The 21,529-nt window shown below is 45.2% G+C and overlaps 1 protein-coding gene across 2 annotated transcripts in view; it reads right to left on the bottom strand.

Moving 5' to 3' along the window:
- DEK (DEK proto-oncogene) overlaps positions 1–21,529 on the bottom strand; it is a 166,893-nt gene that overhangs the window by 11,368 nt on the left and 133,996 nt on the right. For both annotated transcript variants that reach the window (XM_030211616.1, XM_030211608.1), the window contains exon 10: positions 19,309–19,377. In XM_030211616.1, coding sequence (XP_030067476.1) covers positions 19,309–19,377 — 69 coding nt within the window. The remainder of the gene's footprint in view (positions 1–19,308; positions 19,378–21,529) is intronic.

Raw genomic sequence — 21,529 nt, 5'->3', positions numbered from 1 at the left:
TAAGGATTGTAGGTTGGTTTGACTGGGTGGTACAGACTTTATACCAGCTCCCTCAAGCCTGCCTTCTGATTAAAGGAGGGAGATCCTCAACATTTTCTATACAGCGAGTGTCGAGTCAGGGATGTCCCGTCTCCTGTTTGTGTTATCTTTAGAGTCACTCTTCCGAGTGCTAAATACTTCTCCCTCAATTGAAGGCATCGAATTATCCTATTAAAGCTCTGGCCTAAGCAGATGACTTAATGGTGGGTCTCACAGCTCCTCAGAAGTCCCTGCCAAGTTTGCTTTCCCTATTAGAGACATTCGGTGCCTTTTCAAGCTTTACGTTAAATTATGACAAATCCAAAGCAATTGTGGAGGAGTGGCCTAGTGGTTAAGGTGGTGGACTTTGGTCCTGGGGAACTGAGTTCAATTCCCACTTCAGGCACAGGCAGCTCCTTGTGACTCTGGGCAAGTCACTTAACCCTCCATTGCCCCAGGTACAAATAAGTACCTGTATACAATATGTAAGCCGCATTGAGCCTGCCATGAGTGGGAAAGCGCGGGGTACAAATGTAACAAAAATAAAATAAAAGCAATTTCCTTGACACCTCACCTAAAACAAAATTGGCAGGGACCATTTCCTTTCTCATAGGAAAATACCATGTTGCAATACCTTGGCATATGGTTGCCAGTGGATCTATGTTCACTTTATAAGGAAAATATTACTCCCTTAATATAAGACACAAAAAATAAGCTACTCCTTTGAGTTTGTGGGAACGGATTCACCACTTCAATATGTTACTAGTGCCACAATGGCTATATGTTTTTCAACAACTGGCGCTTTTTCTAAAAGTTTGGGAAGAAAAGATACTAAATAAACTGCTTCAAAAATATCTATGGAAAAGTAATGAACAATGTTTGTCATTGAGGGTAATACAAGCAACTAAGGCCCACTGGGGGATGGGACTTCTTAATATGAGGTATCTGGCGGCTGCTAGTGGGATGCGACATATAAATGACTGGTACAGAGGCACAACACAGTCTTCCCCTCACCACAGCTGAAACATCCTTGCTCCCCAGGTATACATTTTATCCAAATTTTACATGCATCTAGAAAATTACCCCCTATTACATTATCTTACCATCTGATACTCAAGGTAGGAAGGGAGGTGTGGAGATGGGTCTATAGGACAGCACACTTTTCCGCACGTCACCCCATATAGCGAAGTTACTTACCTGAAGCAGGTATTCTCCGAGGACAGCAGGCTGATCATTCTAACAAGTTGGTCGACATTCCGCGTCGGCCTGGAAACCGGCATAATACATAGCAAAAAATTTGCTAGAGCCTTCTGATGTGCACTCCGCACTCGACTACGCGTGCCTTCCTGCCCGCCACACGACCACACTCTTCATCAGTTTAATAAAAAAGCATAAAGAAAAATAACAAAAAGAACTCCAAGGGGAGATGGGCTGGATTGTGACAATGATCAGCCTGCTGTCCTCAGAGAATACCTGTTACAGGTAAGTAACTTTGCTTTCTCTGAGGACAAGCAGGCTGGTTTCATTCTCACAAGTGGGGTATCCCTAGCATCCAGGCTCACCCAAAACAATAAAACTTGGCCAACTGGGCCTCGCAACAGTGAGGAATTAACTGAGATCAACCTGAAACTATGTACAACTAGCTGAGAGTGCAGCCTAGAACAGAATAAAACGGGCTTAGGAGGGTGCAGTTGGATTCTAAACCCCAAACAGATTCTGCAACACTGATTGCCCAAACCGACTGTAGTGTTGGGTATCCTGCTCAAGGCAGTAGTGAGATGTGAACGTGTGGACTGAAGACCACATTGAAGCTTTGCAAATTTCTTCAATGGAGGCTGACTTTAAATGAGCTACCGATGCAGCCATGGCTCTGACATTATTAGCTGTAACATGGCCCTCCAAAATCAGCACGCACAGCTTGGGCAACAGCGAAGGAAATGCAATCTGCTAGCCAACTGGCAATGGTGCGTTTACTGATGGCGACTCCCCTCCTGTTGTGATCAAAAGAGACAAACAACTGGGGGGGGGGATGAAGGGCATCGTCCACTCCACGTAAAAGGCAAACGCTCTCTTGAAATCTAAGGTGTGCAAGGTGCTTTCGCCAGGGTGGGCATGAGGATGGGGAAAAAATGTTGGCAAGACAATCGACTGGTTCAGATGTAACTCCAACACCACCTTCGGCAGAAACTTATAGGGTGCGTGCGGAGGACTATTCTGTTGTGGTGAAACTTAATATAAGTTGAATGCACTACTAAGGCCTGAAGCTCACTGACCCTAAGAGCTGAAGTAATAGTCACCAAGAAAACGACCTTCCAGGTCAAGTACTTCAGATGGCAGGAATTCAGTGGCACAAAAGGAGCTTTCATCAGCTGGGTGAGAATAACGTTGAGATCCAATGACACTGGTGGAGGTTTGACAGAGGGCTTTAACAAAAGCAAATCTGTCATGAAGCGAACTAAACGCTGTCCAGAGATAGGCTTACCTTCTACACTCTGATGGTATGTGCAAATTGCACTCAGGTGAACCCTTACAGAGTTGGTCTTGACGACCAGACTCTGATAAGTGTAGAAGGTATTCAAGCAGAATCTGGTAGGACAAGAAAGGGAATCTATGGCCTTGCTGTCACACCAGACAGCAAACCTCCTCCATTTAAAACAGTAACACCTCATAAGGTGGGTTAATAACTAAGTATGTGGTAAGATAGCAGTATAGAGCTTTCATAATGTACTCCAGGGTTAGATATTACTATGTTAGCGGAGGTTATGTGCAGTATGCGTTATGCTATAACACTGAAAGTGTAGTTCTGATTTCGGTAATTATAATTGAGTTATATATATATAAGAAGCTGTGATTTGTAGGAGGGAAGATGGGGGGGAGGGGGGAGAAAATAGAAGAAAAGTTTGATGGTAGAAAGTTACTCTATGTTTAAGAAGATCACACATCTATATCCTGTATTATAAATTTGCTTGTTAGATGGAAATGTGTTTTATTTACTATCAATAAAAAAACGTTGAAACATAAAACAGTAACACCTCTTAGTGGAAACTTTCCTGGAAGCAAGACCCTGGAGAAACTCTCCGAGAGACCCAAGGAAGCAAATTCTAGGCTCTCAACATCCAGGCCTTGAGAGCCAGAGATTGGAGGTTGGGATGTACAAGAGACCCCTCGTTCTGAGTGATGAGGGTCGGGAAACACTCCAATCTCCACGGTTCTTCGGAGGACAATTCCACAAGAAGAGGGAACCATATGTGACACAGCCAGTATGGCGCAATCAGAATCATGGTTCTGCGGTCTTGCTTGAGTTTCAACAAAGTCTTCCCCACTAGAGGCATGGAAGGATACGCAAACAGAAGGTCTGTCCCCGAATGTAGGAGAAAGGCATCTGACGCTAGTCTGTCGTGGTGGGTCTGAAGCCTGGAACAGAATTGAGGGACCTTGTGATTGCTTTGAGTGGCAAAAAGATCCGAGGGGGTGCCTCACACTCGGAAGATCTTGTGGACTACAACCATGTTCAGAGACCACTCGTGAGGTTGCATTACCCTGCTCAGCCTGTCGGCCAGGCTGTTAACGCCTGCCAGATAAGTAGCTTGTAGAAACATGCTGTTAATGGCTTGCCCAGAGCCACAACTGGATGGCTTTCTGACAGAGGACGAGATCCGGTGCCCCCCTGCTTGTTGGTGTAATACATTGCAACCTGATTGTCCGTTTCAATTAAAATAATTTGGTTGGACATTCGATCTCTGAAAGCCTTTAGCGCGTTTCAGATCGCTTGGAGTTCCAGGAGGTTGATCTGAAGATCTGTTTCCTGTGGGGACCAGGATCCCTGAGTGTGAAGCCCATCTACATGAGCCCCCCACCCCAGGAGAGATGCATCCGTTGTCAGCACTTTTTGTGGCTGAGGAATTTGGAATGGAAGTCCCAAGGTCAGATTGGAATGAATTGTCCACCACTGAAGATAGTGTACCAGCTTGGGGGACACTCGGATGACATCTTCTAGACTCCCCATGACCTGATACAACTGAGAAGCCAGGGTCCATTGAGAAGATCTCATATGAAGACGTGCCATGTGTGTAACATACTGTGGAAGCCATGTGGCCTAACAACCTCAATATCTGCTGAGCTGTGACTTGCTGTGATGTCCGAACCTTGGACTCGAGGGACAGAAGGTTGTTCGCATGCACCTCCAGAAGATAGGCTCAAATAGTCCTCGTATCGAGCAGGGCTCTTATGAATTCCAATTACTGGACAGGGAAGAGATGGGACTTGGGGTAATTTATTATGAACCCTAGTAGCTCGAGCACCTGAATAGTCTTCCGCATAGACTCCTGAGCACCTTCTTCTGAGGTACTCGTCACCAGCCAATTGTCGAGATAAGGGAACATATGCACTCTCAGTCTGCGTAGCGATGCTGCAACTACCGCTTGACATTTGGTAAAAACTCTGGGAGCTCACGCAAGGCCAAAAGGCAACACGTGGTACTGGAAATGATGTGTTCCCACCCGAAACCGAAGATACTTCCTGTGAGCTGAAAGTATCGGGATATGTGTATGTGCTTCCTTCAAGTCCAGAGAGCATAGCCAATCCTTTTCCTGGATCATGGGAAGAAAGGTGCCCAGGGAAACCATCCTGAACTTTTCTCGAACCAGGAATAAGTCATCCAGCATGGATACTTTTATGGTGGCTATGCTCTGCTGGAGCCAGTCAAAAGCCTTGCTTTTGATGGAGAGCAGCAGGGGCCTTAGGCACACGCTGATGAGAACGAATGCGCTGGTGTGTAGCCTGAGTAGGCTGGTGAGCCACCGGGGGACACCTATACCTATAATATGCAAAAGTATTATCCTGAGACCCACCAAAATGCCTCCTGGATGAGGAGTTGGCAGCAAAAGGCGCTTCTTGATCTGCTCAACCAGTTCTTCTACCTTCTCCCCAAAAAGATTATCCCCGCAGCATGAGGCATCCGCCAGCCTCTGCTTGACCGAATCGTCCAGGTCAGAGATGTGCAGACATGAGAGTCTGCGTATCACTATACCCTGGGCAGAGATTCTGGATGTTAAAAATGTCTTAAGTTCCCCTGGCCAAGAACTTGCAATACGGCTTCTGCTGCTTGACCAGCTGGTGAAAAGGCTTGGCGTACTCCGGAGGGAGTGCATCAACCAAGTCAGACAGCTTCCTCACCAAGTTCCGCAAGTAGCTGCTTGTGAAGAGCTGGTATGATTGTATACGGGCAACGAACACCGTGGCCTGATACATTTTCCTCCCACAAGAGTCCAAGGTTCTAGCTTCTCTGCCTGGGGGAGCCGAGGCATAGTCCCTAGTATTCTTGTCTCTCTTGAGAGCAGAATCCACCTCCATGGAGTTGGGGGGTAACTGAGACCTCGCCAACCCAGGTTCCCCGTGGATCTGATACTGGGCATCAATTTTCTTGGGGACCACAGGGGATACCCAGTTCCGCATGAGGACTACCTTCAGTACTTCATGCAGGGGGGCCATCACCGCCTCCTTAGGTGGAGAGGTGTAGTCCAGGACCTCGAGCATCTTAGCCTTAGTCTTATCCTCCACTTCTACTGGGAAGGGTATGGCCTCAGCCATTTTCCACATTGAGGTGAAAGAGAGGATCTCAGGTGGTGATAGCCGTCTTTCAGGTGGAGGGGAAGGTTCTGAAGGAATCCCAAAGGACTCATCGGAGGAAAGTACCTGGAATCCTCCTCAGACTCCCACGAACGCTCCTCCTCGGTGTCGCATAGCACTTCCTTCAGGGAAGCCTGAGAACGGGCCCGCATCGACTTTGAAGATCCATGGCCTCGAGAATGGGTTTGTCCAGGAGTGTTTGACTGAGAAAATTCGCCTGGACATTTTTCTGGCCTGCAATGTGCGCTGCTGAGAGACACAGAACATGAGACTCCGCCCACATCATCAGACGGGATGCCTCTTCTGCTAGAGGTGGACTCAGAGTCCCCCCCCTGCCGATTGATGTAGGCCATCGTCGTAGAGTTGTCTGACAATATTCTAACAGCTTCCCCCTCGATCAGATCTTGAAAGGAGATCAAGGCATTCATGACTGCTCTCAGTTCCAAACCGTTGATGGACCACAACGCCTTGAGCGAAGTCCAAAGTCCCTGGGCAACTCTGTCCAAACAATGAGCCCCCTATCCCGACAGACTGGCATCAATCAACACTACCACCCACGTCGGGGAGGCCAACGGCATGCCCTTCTGCAAGCTGGACAGGAGGAGCAACCAGGCCAAACTGTTCTTAGCTGTGTCGGTCCAGGACAGCTGTCGTTGGTAATCCAGGGAGGTCAGCGACCATCTGCTCAGAAGAAACAGTTGGAGGGGGTGCATGTGAGCCCTCGCCCATTGGACCACCTCCAGAGTGGCTGAAATGGACCCCAGGACCTGAACATAATCCTGAATATGAGGGCATGGCAAGACAAATCACGGCCCGGATCCGAGACACTAATTTGTTTTGTCGTGCATCTGGAAGAAACACCTTCCCCAGCCTCCTGTCGAAGAGCACTCAGAGATATTCCAAGGTCTCAGTAGGCAGCAGTTGACTCTTGGCTCTGTTAATAATCCAGCCCAACGACTGAAGGAGAGAAATAACTCTGTCGGTAGCCGCTTGACTCAGTCTCCGAATCAACCAATCGTCGAGATAGGGATGGCCTTGAATTCTCTCCTTCTGCAAAAAGGCCGCCAGTACTACCATGACTTTGGAAAAGGTATGTGAGGCAGTGGCTAATCCGAAGGGAAGGGCTCGAAACTAGAAATGCAGGCCCAAAATTGTAAATCTGAGGAACTGCTGATGAGGTCGCTCAATTGGAATATGCAAATAAGCTTCCCGTTGGTCGAGAGAAGTCAAGAACTTGCCCGGTTGCACAGCCGCAATGCCGCAATAAAGGCCCGTAACATTTCCATGTGAAAGTGCCGAACCCTTAAAAATTGGTTCACCTTCCTTAAATCGAAAACCAGTTGAAAGGCTCTGCCCTTTTTGGGAACCACAAAAATAAATGGAATAGCGTCCCTTGAGCCGTTCAAGAGGTGGCACTGGAACGATGGCCCCCAAGTGCAGAAGATCTTGTAACGTGTGTAGAACTGCCACCCACTTGGAGCAGTGAGATTCCAGAGAAAATTCTGTGACGGGCGAGTCAAATTCTAACTTGTAACCCTCTTGCATGACGTTGAGGACCCATTGGTCTGTAGTTATTTTGGCCCACTCCAGAAGGAACAGTGAGAGCCGCCCCCCCCCCCACCCATTTGCTCCCCCGCAGACTGGGCCAGTGGAAGATGTGAGGAGTTGCTCCTTGACAAACAGATGGTCCCGATGGTCGCTTGTCATTGTGAAAGGAAGATCATTGCTGGAAGCGAGGACGCTGAAAGGATCCCGAGGAACGGCCTGAGAGATAGCGGCACGCCTCTCGAAACCTGGATTTTGAGGGCCCCTGCCTAGCCGAAGGCTTAGGTTTATCCTTGGGTAGGCGTTGGGACTTGGAATCTAAGTCCTTAACAATTTTTTCCAAATCTTCTCCAAACAATAACTTACCTTGAAAAGGCAAACGTATCAGACGTTGCTTGGATGCCATATCTGCGGACCAATACCAGAGCTACAAAAGGCGCCGAGAGGAAACAGCCAAAGACATAAGTTTAGCTGAAAAACGAATAAAATCATACAGAGCACTGCTAAATAGGCGAAACCTACGTCCATGTGAGAAAACACAAGAACCTCAGCTGTCTGAGAGTCTTCAATAGACTCCTGAATCATATGGAGCCAACTAAGACAGGCCCTCGCCGCATAGGAGCTACACACTGAAGCGTCAAGGAAGCCACCTCATAGGAGCGTTTTAAAGAAGCTTCCAGACGGCGGTCCTGCATATCCTTCAGTGCTACCCCTCCCTCTACTGGCAGGGTAGTCTTTTTAGTGACAGCTGTCACCAAGGCATCCACTTTAGGAAGGGCAAACTGTTCTAATCGAGTAGCTGCGACAGGATAAAGGTGAGCTATGGCTCTGGCTACCTTAAGGGCACCATCAGGATCAGTCCACTGTGCCAAAATTAACTCATCAATGGCTTCATGCACTGGGAAGGCTTTGGACGGTCGTCTAGTACTAACCATTTTAGGGTTAACATTGTGAGAAGCCACCCCCCTCTGGGTCTTCAATATTTAAGGCTTCCAAGGCTTAGGAGATGAAAGAGGACAACTCCTCTTTATGAAAGGGACAAACGGCTGAAGGGTCATCCGCCTGATCCTGAGGGGGGTCAGTCTCCTCTTAGTCTTCTGAGGCCGCCTGTCTCCAGGAGCCCTCTGATGGGGCTATAAGAGATGGAGTAGCCGACACTGGAATCAAGGAGCCCTCCTTAAGAACCGCAGAGGTCAGTCTCCTTTTAATAGAAGTCCCATCCTCTGGAACTGTCCCCAAGAGACCTGTCTCACTCCCGACCCAGCAGAAATTTCTAGAGTAGGAACCAGGCCAGAAGTGGGGTGGTTCCGTTTAAGCAAATAAGCTTGGTGCATTAACAGAACAAATTCCGGGGAAAAAAAATTCTCCCAAAGTAGCAAAAGCCCCCCGAGCCTGAACAGAGGAAGGAGCCAAAGTTTCCACCCTCTCCGAAAGAGCTGCCACTGCCGCATTAGCACTACTACCAGGAACCACTACTAGAGCCGCCTCGGCGGCATTCTTAGAAATGGTGTGCAGCCCTTGCGCTTCTGGGAGGGGAAACATATTCTCTGGTGAACTAGCTGCCCCGTCTGCCTCCGAAAAGTTAGTGCAGTCTGAGCTGCAAAATCCCCCTGCTGACTGCCGTTTCCCGCAGCGGGAACAGCGCTTGACTGTCTCCGTCGCCATTAACCCGATTGGGAAGAAGAAAACTAGCACTTACCTGCTGCACAGAGAAAAAAGCGCATGACTGAACAGAATGGAGCTGAAGAAAAGCACTCCGGCTCTGTAAGGCAGAATCAGACAGGCACCAAACTGGAACAGCTCTAAGTTTTGTTTTGGCTTTTTTCTTAAGTGAGGAGGTAGGAGAAAGGTTAAAGAGAGACAGCCAGGCAGCCTGTGAAGAGGGATATGCGGTGAGGCAGGGACCTAACAAGTAAGTATGCCTCTGAAGCTGACACCCTCAGTCAGGCACCCTGTCCATAGGCCCAGGAGCACCCTCAGTGGCCTTGAATCCAGGAGCTGAAGACAAGCCGTCCACCACCTGCTGGAGACAGAGATATACTGAGACGGGGCTGTCTGTCTGGTATCACTCCCTTCAGTTCTGTTTATCTCTATCTCCACCTGCTGGTAGACAGACATAACCCACCAGTTTCTGGATTCATCTGCTGCCAGTGACAAGGAATATCGGATTAAACTCAAAGAAGCGACGAGGGAAATACGGCTAGCGAAAAGTGTGAGCGGAAGAAAAAAAATGGCTTAAGATGTAAAGAGAGGTGACAAAACCTTTTTGAGATATATTGGAGAAAGGAGAAAAGATAGGAATGGAATTGAAATACTGAAAGATAATGAGAATGGCTATGTGCAGAGTGATGAAGATAAAGCGAACGTTCTAAACAATTACTTCTCTTTGCTGTTCACAGAGGAAAATCCTGGAGAATGACCACGGTTGGCTGCCGAGGGAATATCTGGAAATGGAGTAGATATTTCGCCGTTTACAGAAGAAAGAGTTTATAAACAGCTTGAGAATCTGAAGGTGGACAAAGCTATGGGGCCGGATGGGATATATTCCAGGATACTGAGGGAGCTCAGAGAGGTTCTGGCAGGACCTCCAAAAGATTTATTTAACAGATCTTTAGAGACGGGAGAGGTTCCACGAGATTTGAGATGAGTGGATGTTGTCCCTCTTCACAAAAGTGGAGACAGGGAAGAACTGGGAAACTACAGACTGTTAAAGTCTGATGTCGGTGGTAGGAAAAATAATGGAGTCGCTGCTGAAAGGATAGTTAACTTTCTAGAAGCCAACAGGGTTCCAGGATACGAGGCAACATGGTGTTACCAAAGGAAAAGCCTGTCAAACAAATCTTGACTAGACTGGGTGACCAAAGAACTGGATGAAGGACGTGGGCTAGATGTAATCTACTTGGATTTCAGCAAAGCCTTTGATACGGTCCCCCACAGAAGACTCGTGAATACGCTGAGAGGACCGAACTTAGGACTAAAACTGGTGAACTAGATAGGAACCTGGGTGACCAACAGGTGGCAAATGGTGGTGGTAAATGGAATCTGCTCAGAGGAAAGGAAGGTAAGCAGTGGAGTTCCTCAGAGATCGGTGCTGGGGTGTAGAAGGTATCCAAGCAGGGTCTGTGTAGGCCAAGTAAGGGGACCTAGAGCCTTGCTCTCACAACAGACGGCAAACTCAATTTAAAAGAGTTGACACCTCATAGTGGAATCTTTCCTGGAAGCCAGCAAGATCCGGGAGCCACCCTCTAAAAGGCCCAAGGAAGCGAATTCTAGGCTCTCAATATCCAAGCTGTGAAAGCCAGAGATTGGAGATTGGGATGAAGAAGCGACCCTAGTTCTGTGTGATGAGGGATGGAAAACACTCCAACCTCCACGGTTCTTCAGAGGATTACTCCAGAAAAAGAGGCAACCACATCTGCCGCGGCCAGTACGGCGCAATCAGAATCATGTTCCGCTGTCTTGCTCGAGTTTCAACAAAGTCTTCCCCACTAGAGGTACGGGAGGATACACATACAGAAGACCTGTCCCTCAATAGAGGAGGAAGGCATCTGACACTAGTCTGTCATGGGCCTGAAGCCTGGAACACAACTGAGGGAACTTGCTGTTGAGCTGAGTGGCAAAAAGATTCACCGAGGGGGTGCCCCACACTCAAGACGATCTTGCGGGTAATGACCATACTGAGAGACCACTCGAAGTTGCATTATCCTGCTCAGTATGTCGGACAGGGTATTGTTTTTGTCTACCAGATGAGTGGACCGAAGGAACATGCCCTGTTGGCGAGCCAAATGCCACATTCAGACAGCCTCCTGACACAAAGCGTATTATCCGGTGCCACCCTGCTTGTTGGTGTAATACATTGCAACCTGATTGTCTGTTTGGATGAGAACAATTTGGTGAGACAGATCTCTGAACGCTTTAAGAGCGTTCCAGATCACCTGGTGTGCCAGGAGAATGATCTGAAAATTTGTTTCCTGGGAGAACCAAACTCCTCGAGGTCCCCATTCCCAGGAGAGATGCATCTGTTGTCAGCACTTTTTGTGGATGAGGAATATGGAATTGAAATCTCAGAGTCAAACTAGATCTATTGGTCCACCACTGCAGAGAACTCCCCATGGCTTGATACCACTGAGAAGCCAGGGTCCATTGAGCAGATCTCATGTGAAAGCGTGTCATGGGTGTAACATACACTATGGTGGCCATGTGGCCCAACAATCTCAATATCTGCTGAGCTGTGATCTGCTGAGAAACACGAACTTTGGACGCGAGTGAGAGAAGATTGTCCCTTCTTGTAACCAGGAGGTAGGCTCATATCATCTGAGCATCAAGCATGGCTCCTATGAACTCCAATCACTGGACAGGGCGGAGATAGGACAGGGTAGTTTAAAAACAAACCCTAGTAGATCGAGCACCCAAATAGTCATTCACATGGACTCCTAAGCAACTTTCTCTGAGGCGCTCTTCACTAGCCAAATGTTGAGATGAACATATGAACTTCGTCTGTGTAGTGATTCTGCAACTACTACTACTACTACTACTATTTAGCATTTCTATAGCGCTACAAGGCATACGCAGCGCTGACATTTGGTGAAGACCCTGGGAGCTGACAGGAGACCAAAAGGCAACACGTGGTACTGAAATTGATGTGTTCCCAACCAAAATCAAAGATACACCCCGATACTTCCAGCCCACCGAAAGTATATGCATCTTTTAAGTCCAAAGAGTACAGCCAATTGCTTTTCTGAATCATAGATGTGCCCAGGAAACCATCCTGAACTTTTCTCGGACTAGAAATTTGTTCAGGGCACATAGGTCTAGGATGGGATGCATCCCCCGTCTTCTTCTGTACAAGGAAGTACCTGGAATAGAATCCCTGCCCTTCTTCCCCTGGTGGAATGGGTTTGACCACATGGGCCATCAGCAGGGCGGAGAGTTCCTTTGCAAGTACCTGCCTGTGCTGAGAACTGAACGAATGAGCACTCGGTGGGCAGTCTGGAGGTTTGAGATACCAATTGAGGGCATATCCGAGACAGACTAATTGAAAAACTCACCGGTTGGAGGTTATAAGAGGCCACCTTTGGTGAAAAAAACTTAAATCTTCCCCCAATTGGCAAGTTATCCTGGACGTACACTGTTACTACATAAGTACATAAGTAATGCCACACTGGGAAAAGATCAAAGGCCCATCGAGCCCAGCATCCTGTCCCCGATAGCGGCCAATCCAGGTCAAGGGCACCTGGCAAGCTTCCCAAACACACAAAAATTCTATACATGTTATTCCCGAAATTGTGGATTTTTCCCAAGTCCATTTAGTAGCGGTCTATGGACTTGTCCTTTAGGAAACTGTCCAAACCCTTTTTAAACTCTGCCAAGCTAACCGCCTTCACCACGCTCTCCGGCAACGAATTCCAGAGTTTAATTATACGTTGGATGAAGAAAAATTTTCTCCTATAGTACTACACTGTAGTTTCATCGCATGCCCCCTAGTCCTACTATTTTTGGAAAGCGTGAACAGACGCTTCACATCCACCTGTTCCACTCCACTCATTATTTTATATACCTCTATCATGTCTCCCCTCAGCCGTCTCTTCTCCAAGCTGAAAAGCCCTAGCCTCCTTAGTCTTTCTTCATAGGGAAGTCGTCCCATCCCCGCTATCATTTTAGTCGCCCTTCGCTGCACCTTTTCCAGTTCCACTATGTCTTTCTTGAGATGCGGTGACCAGAATTGGACACAATATTGAAGGTGTGGTCGCACCATGGAGCGATACAACGGCATTATAACATCCTCACACCTGTTTTCCATACCTTTCCTAATAATACCCAACATTCTATTCGCTTTCCTAGCCGCAGCAGCACACTGAGCAGAAGGTTTCCGTGTATTATCGACGACAACACCCAGATCCCTTTCTTGGTCCGTAACTCCTAACGTGGAACCTTGCATGACGTAGCTATAATTCGGGTTCTTTTTTCCCACATGCATCACCTTGCACTTGCTCACATTAAACGTCATCTGCCATTTAGCTGCCCAATCTCCCAGTCTCGTAAGGTTCTTCTGTAATTTTTCACAATCCTCTTGCGAGTTAACGACTTTGAATAACTTTGTGTCATCAGCAAATTTAATTACCTCACTAGTTATTCCCATCTCTAAATCATTTATAAATATATTAAAGAGCAGCGGTCCTAGCACTGACCCCTGAGGAACCCCACTAACTACTGGAGCTCGTCCCTTGCTTTGACTTAGGTGCACACCGTTGACGTGAATGAGCGTGCTGGGGTTGAGCCTGAGCAAGCTGTCGAGCCGAAAGGTTGTACCTATGCCTAGGATACTAATAGGAACTTCTCTATGGCTTGCCAAAACTGCTCTTAGCTGAAAAGGCTGATGCAGAAGGCGCCCGGTGGAGAGAGAAGAGATGGTATCAGTGTGTTTTTTTGATTGGTCTGCAACCTCCTCAACCTTCTCTCCAAAAAGATTATCCTCCCGGCATGGGGCATCTGCCAACCTCTGCTGAACAGATTGTTCCAAGTCAGATCTTTGCGACAGTTGATCCCAAAAATAATAGCAAGGCTGGCACCGAAGACGGCTGAGGGGGAAGTCCTTGATACAGCCAAGTGATTAGGCGAAACACGCATGTCGGACAAGCTTAAACCCCCAGTCTATCAAAAAAAGATAATAAAGATAATTAAGTTTAAGAAAATGAACTAAAAGAACAATAAAGAATAACAGCTTTAAGAGAAGCCGATGAGGAGGTGGGTGCTAATTCCATTGCCAGTGTAAACTATTGGTGATGAGCACCGCTGAGGCTATAAGTTAGAAAAAATACAAATGTTTTAAAAAAATGCTCTATAACATTTGAAAGGAGTAAGAAGGAGAACTAATTTGGATATCTAGAACCTGTTATATTTGAAGAGTTGAGTATTCAGGGTTCTACTGAGTCACATTTAAGAAGACTGCCTTGAAAAACATGGATGATATTTTGACCTGCATCGTTTACTTTTCGAGTAACGTTTGAAACACTGCATTATTCTCTAGTCATATCTGAGATGCCATGATATCTTGACTTGCATCGTTTACCTCACAGAACTTCATTTCTACAATAGTGTTTGTGCTGGTTATTTTCTCAACGTGGACGCTGTCAACAGTTTGCTGAGTGAGTCCATTACACACTTATCATTTTCTTATTATCTAAAGATTTTATCTGGTTGCTCACATTCCTATTTATTTATTTTTTGCTACGTCCCATATATTTGTTTGCCAGTAAAAACCACAGGATAGGTATGTGTCTCATTCATACTTATTTGACGCGCTGTTCTTTTTGTTATTTATATACGTTGTAATTGCTGAGACATTACTTGTAATTTACTTAGCTATATACATATATATATATTTATGATTTTTATGTGCCAGTATTTGCCATGGTTATTGCCATTGTTATTTTCGGTTATTGCCACTGATATTTTTAGTTGGACTTCAATGCAATATCTAATATGTTAACATGTCATGTCATGGTTATTTGTATATTTATTGTTTTTATTATTATTTATTCTATATTGAGCTTGTTTCAATTGTTTATTGATTTCATATGATGTTTGTTTTTATTTTTTAATCAATTCATTGTTTTTAATTTAATGTTTGTAGCCTCTAAGGCAGTCCTTTTTGGGCGAAACAAGGCCAGTGTCGGGCGATGCAAGGAGTTTGCTAATTGCTAGAATAAAGTCTATATATATCTATCATTGATTTGCTTTTACCATTTCCATCTTGGTGCTTGTGGATCGATTGCCTTTCTGCTTTTTGGGACTTGCCATTCTCAGGGCACAGACTGTAGACTAGAGACCTGCATGGGAACGGGGTTCTGCGGGGTTCCCGTGGGGACGGAAGCAGTTCCTGCGGGGTTCCCGTGGGGACGGAAGCAGTTCCTGCGGGGTTCCCGTGGAAGTGTAAACTGCACCTGCGCCAGCCTCTCATCTACCGATTACCAAGGTCTTCGAGTGCTGTCTCCTCCCCCTCTTCCTCCTTGCTTTAACAGCACAAATGCAGAATTCAAAAAGGCATGGGATGAACACAGAGGATCTCTAATTAGAAAATGGAAGTTATAAAAAACCTAACCTTAAATGGCTGCATGTGTGTGGATGTGTCAATTGGGTTATTCCATACCAAGTGGTCTGAAATTAAAAAAAGTTCCCACCATCATGTTCTCCAGTTTTGTTCAAATTTTATCTGTTACGCGAGTCAGGTGTTAAACGAAGTTTCCCAAAATTTGAGGTCTCTAACTGCAATAGTTGCAGATCTAGACCCCCTTTTCTGAAAGGTTGTCAGTCCATGAGCGCGCGACATTTACCAAAATGCCATTTTTGGGGTCTAATAAAATCCAAACACATTTATAAGAATGGCTAAAAAATTCAAATCCTGTATAGTTTTTGATGCTAATTCCGATGAAATACATTTTAACATTATGGATGCAAAATCCAGTCAAACAAGTTGACTCAAAGTGTGCATCAAAATTGGTCGCGACTCATCGGAACATATTTGGACCAATATTCAGACCGCAACAACTTCCATGCAAACCAAGATACAGACTTGAAATTTTGAACAAGCATTATGCTTATGCTGGACATAATACTGCCAGATTTGCAACTAACCAGCATCCTTAACCGCCCTGCAGGATCTCTTCAAAGTTGGCACTGTCAGCACAAATGGTAAAATGTACCAAAGTTCAAAGCCAATTATTAAAAAGAGTCTGCCTGAATCAGCTTGTGAACAGTATCATCTGAAAGAGAAAATTGTGCTCTACAGCACTGATATGTTTTTGTTTTGCAATGCCACCATTAAGTAGCCATTTACTCAGGTCAAAGTATGTTATATTTTGTGTGCACGATGTATTGTGTTGGTCCACGATGGCTGAGCCATTACTGATTATCACATTGAAACCAGTATCCCCATTGCCATAGGGGCCACGCCCGATAGCCATGCAGTAACAGCCACGGGTGGGTATCTTTACTGCAGGATCCCAAGCCTGATTGTGGGTTTCTTTACTGTAGGATCCCAAGCCTGATTGTGTGTTGAGAAGCCAATTTCTGGTCCATTTTGATTTCGATAAGACATACATTTCCATTAAATTGCAAAGCAGCAACCATTTTTACTTGTACATCTTTGTTCCTGAAATTCTAACAGGCACACAGTCTTTCTTCCCTGGACAAAGTCTACTGAATTCATCATCTTCAAAACAATCTTGTACTTTAACAACTTCAGATGAGAGCTTCCTTCCTTGGCAATCTGCTGGAACAGCTAAAATACCTTGCTCAGCCTTCAGTTTTCTGGCTTGCTTTACCATTCTTTCTGATACATCAAATGTTGTTTCTGTATCTTTAATTGTCCAGCTTCTTGGAACTAAGGTCAATATTTGAACCTTTTCCTTATGATTTGATACTTTAAAATTTTTTCTTTCAAATCTTCTATAAGATTATCGAGATCTGCACAATTATTACATCCTGGCCCACTTTTACGTGGTTGTTCGTGGTAACTGATCCCCACAGCAGCAGCAATTTGGTTTCCAATTAAACTTTGTGCTTCAGAAATTTTTCTTTTTGCGTAGCTTGGCTTAACTCTGTCACTTAAGTTGTCTCCTTTTCAGTGGTGAAGCACCAATAAATCATAAACTTTTGTTGATGGATGGTTCAGTTTAATCCATTGTGAAATCTTGTTCAGATTTTATTTAGTGTCGACTTGCAGGCAGGGCAAAGCTTCTGACCTGGTTTTATATTTATCACTTCTTTTTTATTTAGCTCACGAAGTTTGCCAGCTGTTTCAATATCAATCACTCTAAGTCCAGCTCTTACATTATGATTCTTCTTCTTGAATGGATGGTACAACAGATAATAAAACACACTTAAAAGATTTTATTAAGCTGGAATATTCACCTGAGATGGCACGACCAAACTGATAACAGCGCACAAACGATTGGACAATCAACGAATAAAATACGAATAATTATATCAATACTTTTAAGCGACTATTAAGACTCAATTTCCTAGAAATGAAGAAAAATTAGCGCATCAAGCGTACTAAATATAACATACTTTTGACCTGAGTAAATGGCTACTTAATGGTGGCATTGCAAAACAAAAACATATGTTGTAGAGCACAATTTTCTCTTTCAGATGATACTGTTCACAATCTGATTCAGGCAGACTCTTTTTTAATAACTGACTTTGAACTTTGGTACATTTTACCATTTGCGCTGACAGTTGCAACTTTGAAGAGATCCTGCAGGGCGGTTACAGATGCTGCTTAGTTGCAATCTGGCAGTATTATGTCCAGCACAAGCATAATGCTTGCTCAAAATTTTAAGTCCGTATCTTTGTTTGCATGGAAGTTGTTGCAGTCTGAATATTGGTCCAAATATGTTCCGATGAGTCGCGACCAATTTTGATGCACACTTTGAGTCAACTTTCCACTGGTTGCCTGTGAGGGAACGTATCTCTTTCAAAATCTGCTCCCTAACTCACAAAATCATATATGGGTTGGCTCCGGAATATATGCTTCGCCTTATCGACCTGCCTCCCAGGAATGCAGTTGCCACCTCGAGGTCGTATCTCAACCTGCACTTTCCAAATTGCAGAGGTGTTAGATAAAAGAAGATCTTCACTTCGTCCTTCCAATACTCCTGTGCCAAGAATTGGAATGGTTTGCCAAAATGCTTAAAGCTGCAAAATGATCACCAGCTGTTCAAGAGGCTGCTGAAAACCCACCTATTTGGACTGGTCTACTCCCCCCACTCTCTTACCGATCAATAGTCCCACTTTCTTACCCCTGCATCTGTTTGCCCCCTTCCCCTCCCTTGCCTATTTTTGTCTCTTACCGTTTTCTCTTATTGCATTGTCATTTTTAATTCTCCTATGTAAGCCACATTGTGCCCGCGTGTGTGGGAAAATGTGGGGTAGAAATGTACTATAAATAAGTAAACAAACTTGTTTGACTGGATTTTGCATCCATAATGTTAAAATGTATTTCATCAGAATTAGCATCAAAAACTGTACAGGATTTGAATTTTTTAGTCATTATGTGTTTGGATTTTATTAGACCCCAAAAATGGCATTTTGGTAAATGTCGCGCGCTCATGGACTGACAACCTTTCAGAAAAGGGGGTCTAAATCTGCAACTATTGCAGTTAGAGACCTCAAATTTTGGGAAACTTCGTTTAACACCTGACTCGCACAACAGATAAAATTTGAACAAAACTGGAGACATGATGGTGGGAAGGTTTAGACCACTTGGCATGGAATGACCCAAGTGACACTTAGATGGTGACTCTGGCTGTCATGAACTAGGCCCGATACCGGGTAGACTTGTATGGTCTGTGTCTCATATATGGCAATCTGGCTTAGGATGGGCTAGAAAGGGTTTAGACAGCAACTTCAGTGGCTGGAACATGAGGACAGTGCTGGACAGACTTTTACGGTCTGTGTCTCACAAATAAGATGAATAGACTGGAGTGGGCTTTGACGGCAACTCCAGCAGTTGGAACATAAGGATAGAGCCGGATAGACTTCTATGATCTACGCCCCAGAAACACCAAAGAATGACCATAATCAAGTTTATAATATCACACTTGTTGATTTAATCATGAATTGAAGGAGTGTGACTATTGGGCAGACTGGATGGAACGTTCAGGTCTACCTGTCGTCACTATGTTACTGTTAATCCTCTCTGCTCCTGGGCTAATATGTAGACTCAGCTCTGACCCAGGCATTAGCATCAGATGTCACCTAACCTGCTGGCGCGTGCATGTGGCGACCTCTCAGCACACAGTGCCAATGAATCAGAGACTTACATATGCGAACCAGAGTGTTCCAAGTTCCATTCCTTCCTTGCCTGAAATGCTGTGGCTCAAATTCAGAGGGAGGCAGAGAACTGACCGGAATTTTCTTTTATGTACCATTAAATTCTTGCGGGGATGGGTGGGGACGGGTTAACTTCTTGTGGAGATGGGTAAGATTCCAGCAGGGATGCGCGGGGATAGGTAAGATTTCAGTCCCCATGCAACTCTCTACCATAGAAGTCTGCCCAGGACTGTTCTTGTTCTAGTACCAAAGCTTAAAAAAATACAATAAAATTTTAAATACCTCTTTAACAGCTGCTTTGATGAATTCTTTCCTATCAGACAAGTCATATCTGGGATAGGTTTCATTCACCTAGAATAAGCAAAACAAACAACACAACAAAATTCCAACAGTTTGTTTTACAGTATTCTAAAGAGGAGGAAGTAGACAGCTTTATAAATCACCTTTATGAAATAAAGCAGGTACCACAAAATCAGCACAGGCTAGCAGAAGTTGTAACTAAAAAAACAAAACAAAAAACACTTATCGTAGAAACAAAGGAAACCAAGTCCTTTAATTCTTTTTCTACCACATGCATGGATTTAAAATAGTTGTAATACACAGAAGTATAAGATTTATAAGATGAAAATTTTCATGTTCTAGTTTTTATTCTTCTCATCCTTGTACATTTCCACATTTTACTATCTAAAATACAGATGTGCATGCATTTAGCACACATTTGATTTAATGCATCTTAAAGTTTACAGCATGCAAAGTCATTTTAATGTGTATCAACCTACAAATTTAGGGGTCTGTTTACTAAGCCGTGCTAGTGCTTCCACACAGCCTTGCTGACACAGCCCATTCAACCTTGTTACAATGTTTTGTTATTTTAAAATCCTCCCTTGTCTATGCATATCAGCCTCTCACCTCCTAGGACATAGGGCTCCCTTGGATTTCTATTCCCCAAATGCATTACTCTACATTTCTCTGCATTAAATTTTAACTGGCAAACATTGGACCAGTTTTCTAACTTTTGACAAAAGCAACCCTCTCATGAAACGAACAACTAAAGGCTGTCCAGAGATGGGCTTATCTTTCACACGCTGATGATAAGCACTAATTGCAATCAGGTGAACCCTTATGGAATTGGTCTTAACACCAGACTCTGATAAGTGTAGACGGTAATAGAGCAAGGACTATGTAGGACAAGAAAGGGGATCCATGGCCTTGCTGTCACACCCGACAGTGTCAGGTTCTCATGGATAGTCTAGAATCGTGAGCCCTTGGGCTGCTGACGAGGAGTGGCAGCAGCAGGCAAAAACCCACCATCTAGGACTGAACAGGATACAGGATTCTCAAGCAGGATACAGGAACTAGCGTGACTGGAACAATACTTCACCTACGCTTGGCCGCCGTTCCCTAGGGGTTGAGCCCCTAAGTGCAGGCAGCCGGCAGGACTTACTGGACGGAGTGGATCAAGACAAACTTGGCTAGACAGGGATACAGGATATAAGGTCTCAAACAGGCAGGAAACAACCACAAGCTTGGCTAGAACAGGGTACAAGGTACAGGGTCTCAAACAGGCAGGAAACAAACACAAGGTTCACAACCAGAAGGGAAAGGAAGCCAAAAGCAGACAGGGAGGGAGCAATCAGGACTGGATTCAAGACAGGATTCAGGAGACTCGAACAGGCAAGGAATATAGACTAAGACTAGGAGTACTGACAAGAAACAAGGCAAAATACAAGGCAGAAGTGCACAAAGCACACAAACCTCAACCTTTGGCGTTGCAAAGGCAAAGCAGAAAGTTTCCAGGTGGCTAACAAGTCCATCAGCAGCTGAGGCTCAGCTGCAGCAATCTTAAGGCAGCTAAGGGTGAGGCTAGCTGCCAAACTTCCAAGACTGGAGGGCTACAATATCTGGACTGGACTGAAAAGAGATTCTGGAAAGTCTATGGCAGCCACCGGTTCTGGCCATCAGAGGGCGAGAGGAGCACAAACCAAGAAAAACCTCCTCCATTTAAAAGAATAACACCGCTTAGTGTAATCTTTCCTGGAAATCAGCAAAAATCAGGAGACACCCTCTGAAAGACCTAAAGAAGCAAATTCAAGGCTCTCAACATCCAGGCCATAACAGCCAGAGACTGGAGGTTGGGATGTAGAAGCTACCCCTCATTCTGTATGATGAGGGTCGGAAAACACTCCAATCTTCACGGTTCTTCGGAGGACAATTACAGAAGAAAAGGGAACTAAATCTGATGCAGCCAGTAGGGTGCAATCAGAATCATAGTTCCATGGTTTTGCTCGAGTTTCAACAAAGTTCTTCCCACTAGAGGTATGGGAGGATACGCCTACAGAAGGCCTGTCCCCCAATGAAGAAGGAAGGCATCGGACGCTAGTCTGTTGTGGGCCCAGAGCCTGGAACAGAGCTGAGGGATCTTATGTTTTAACTGAGTGGCAAAAAGATCTACCGAGGGGGTGCCCCACGCTCGGAAGACCCTGTGGGCTACACCCATGTTAGA

The sequence above is a fragment of the Microcaecilia unicolor genome, chromosome 1, assembly GCF_901765095.1.
Source record: "Microcaecilia unicolor chromosome 1, aMicUni1.1, whole genome shotgun sequence".
Taxonomy (NCBI): Eukaryota; Metazoa; Chordata; class Amphibia; order Gymnophiona; family Siphonopidae; genus Microcaecilia; species Microcaecilia unicolor.
This window is presented reverse-complemented; position numbering and strand designations above follow the sequence as displayed.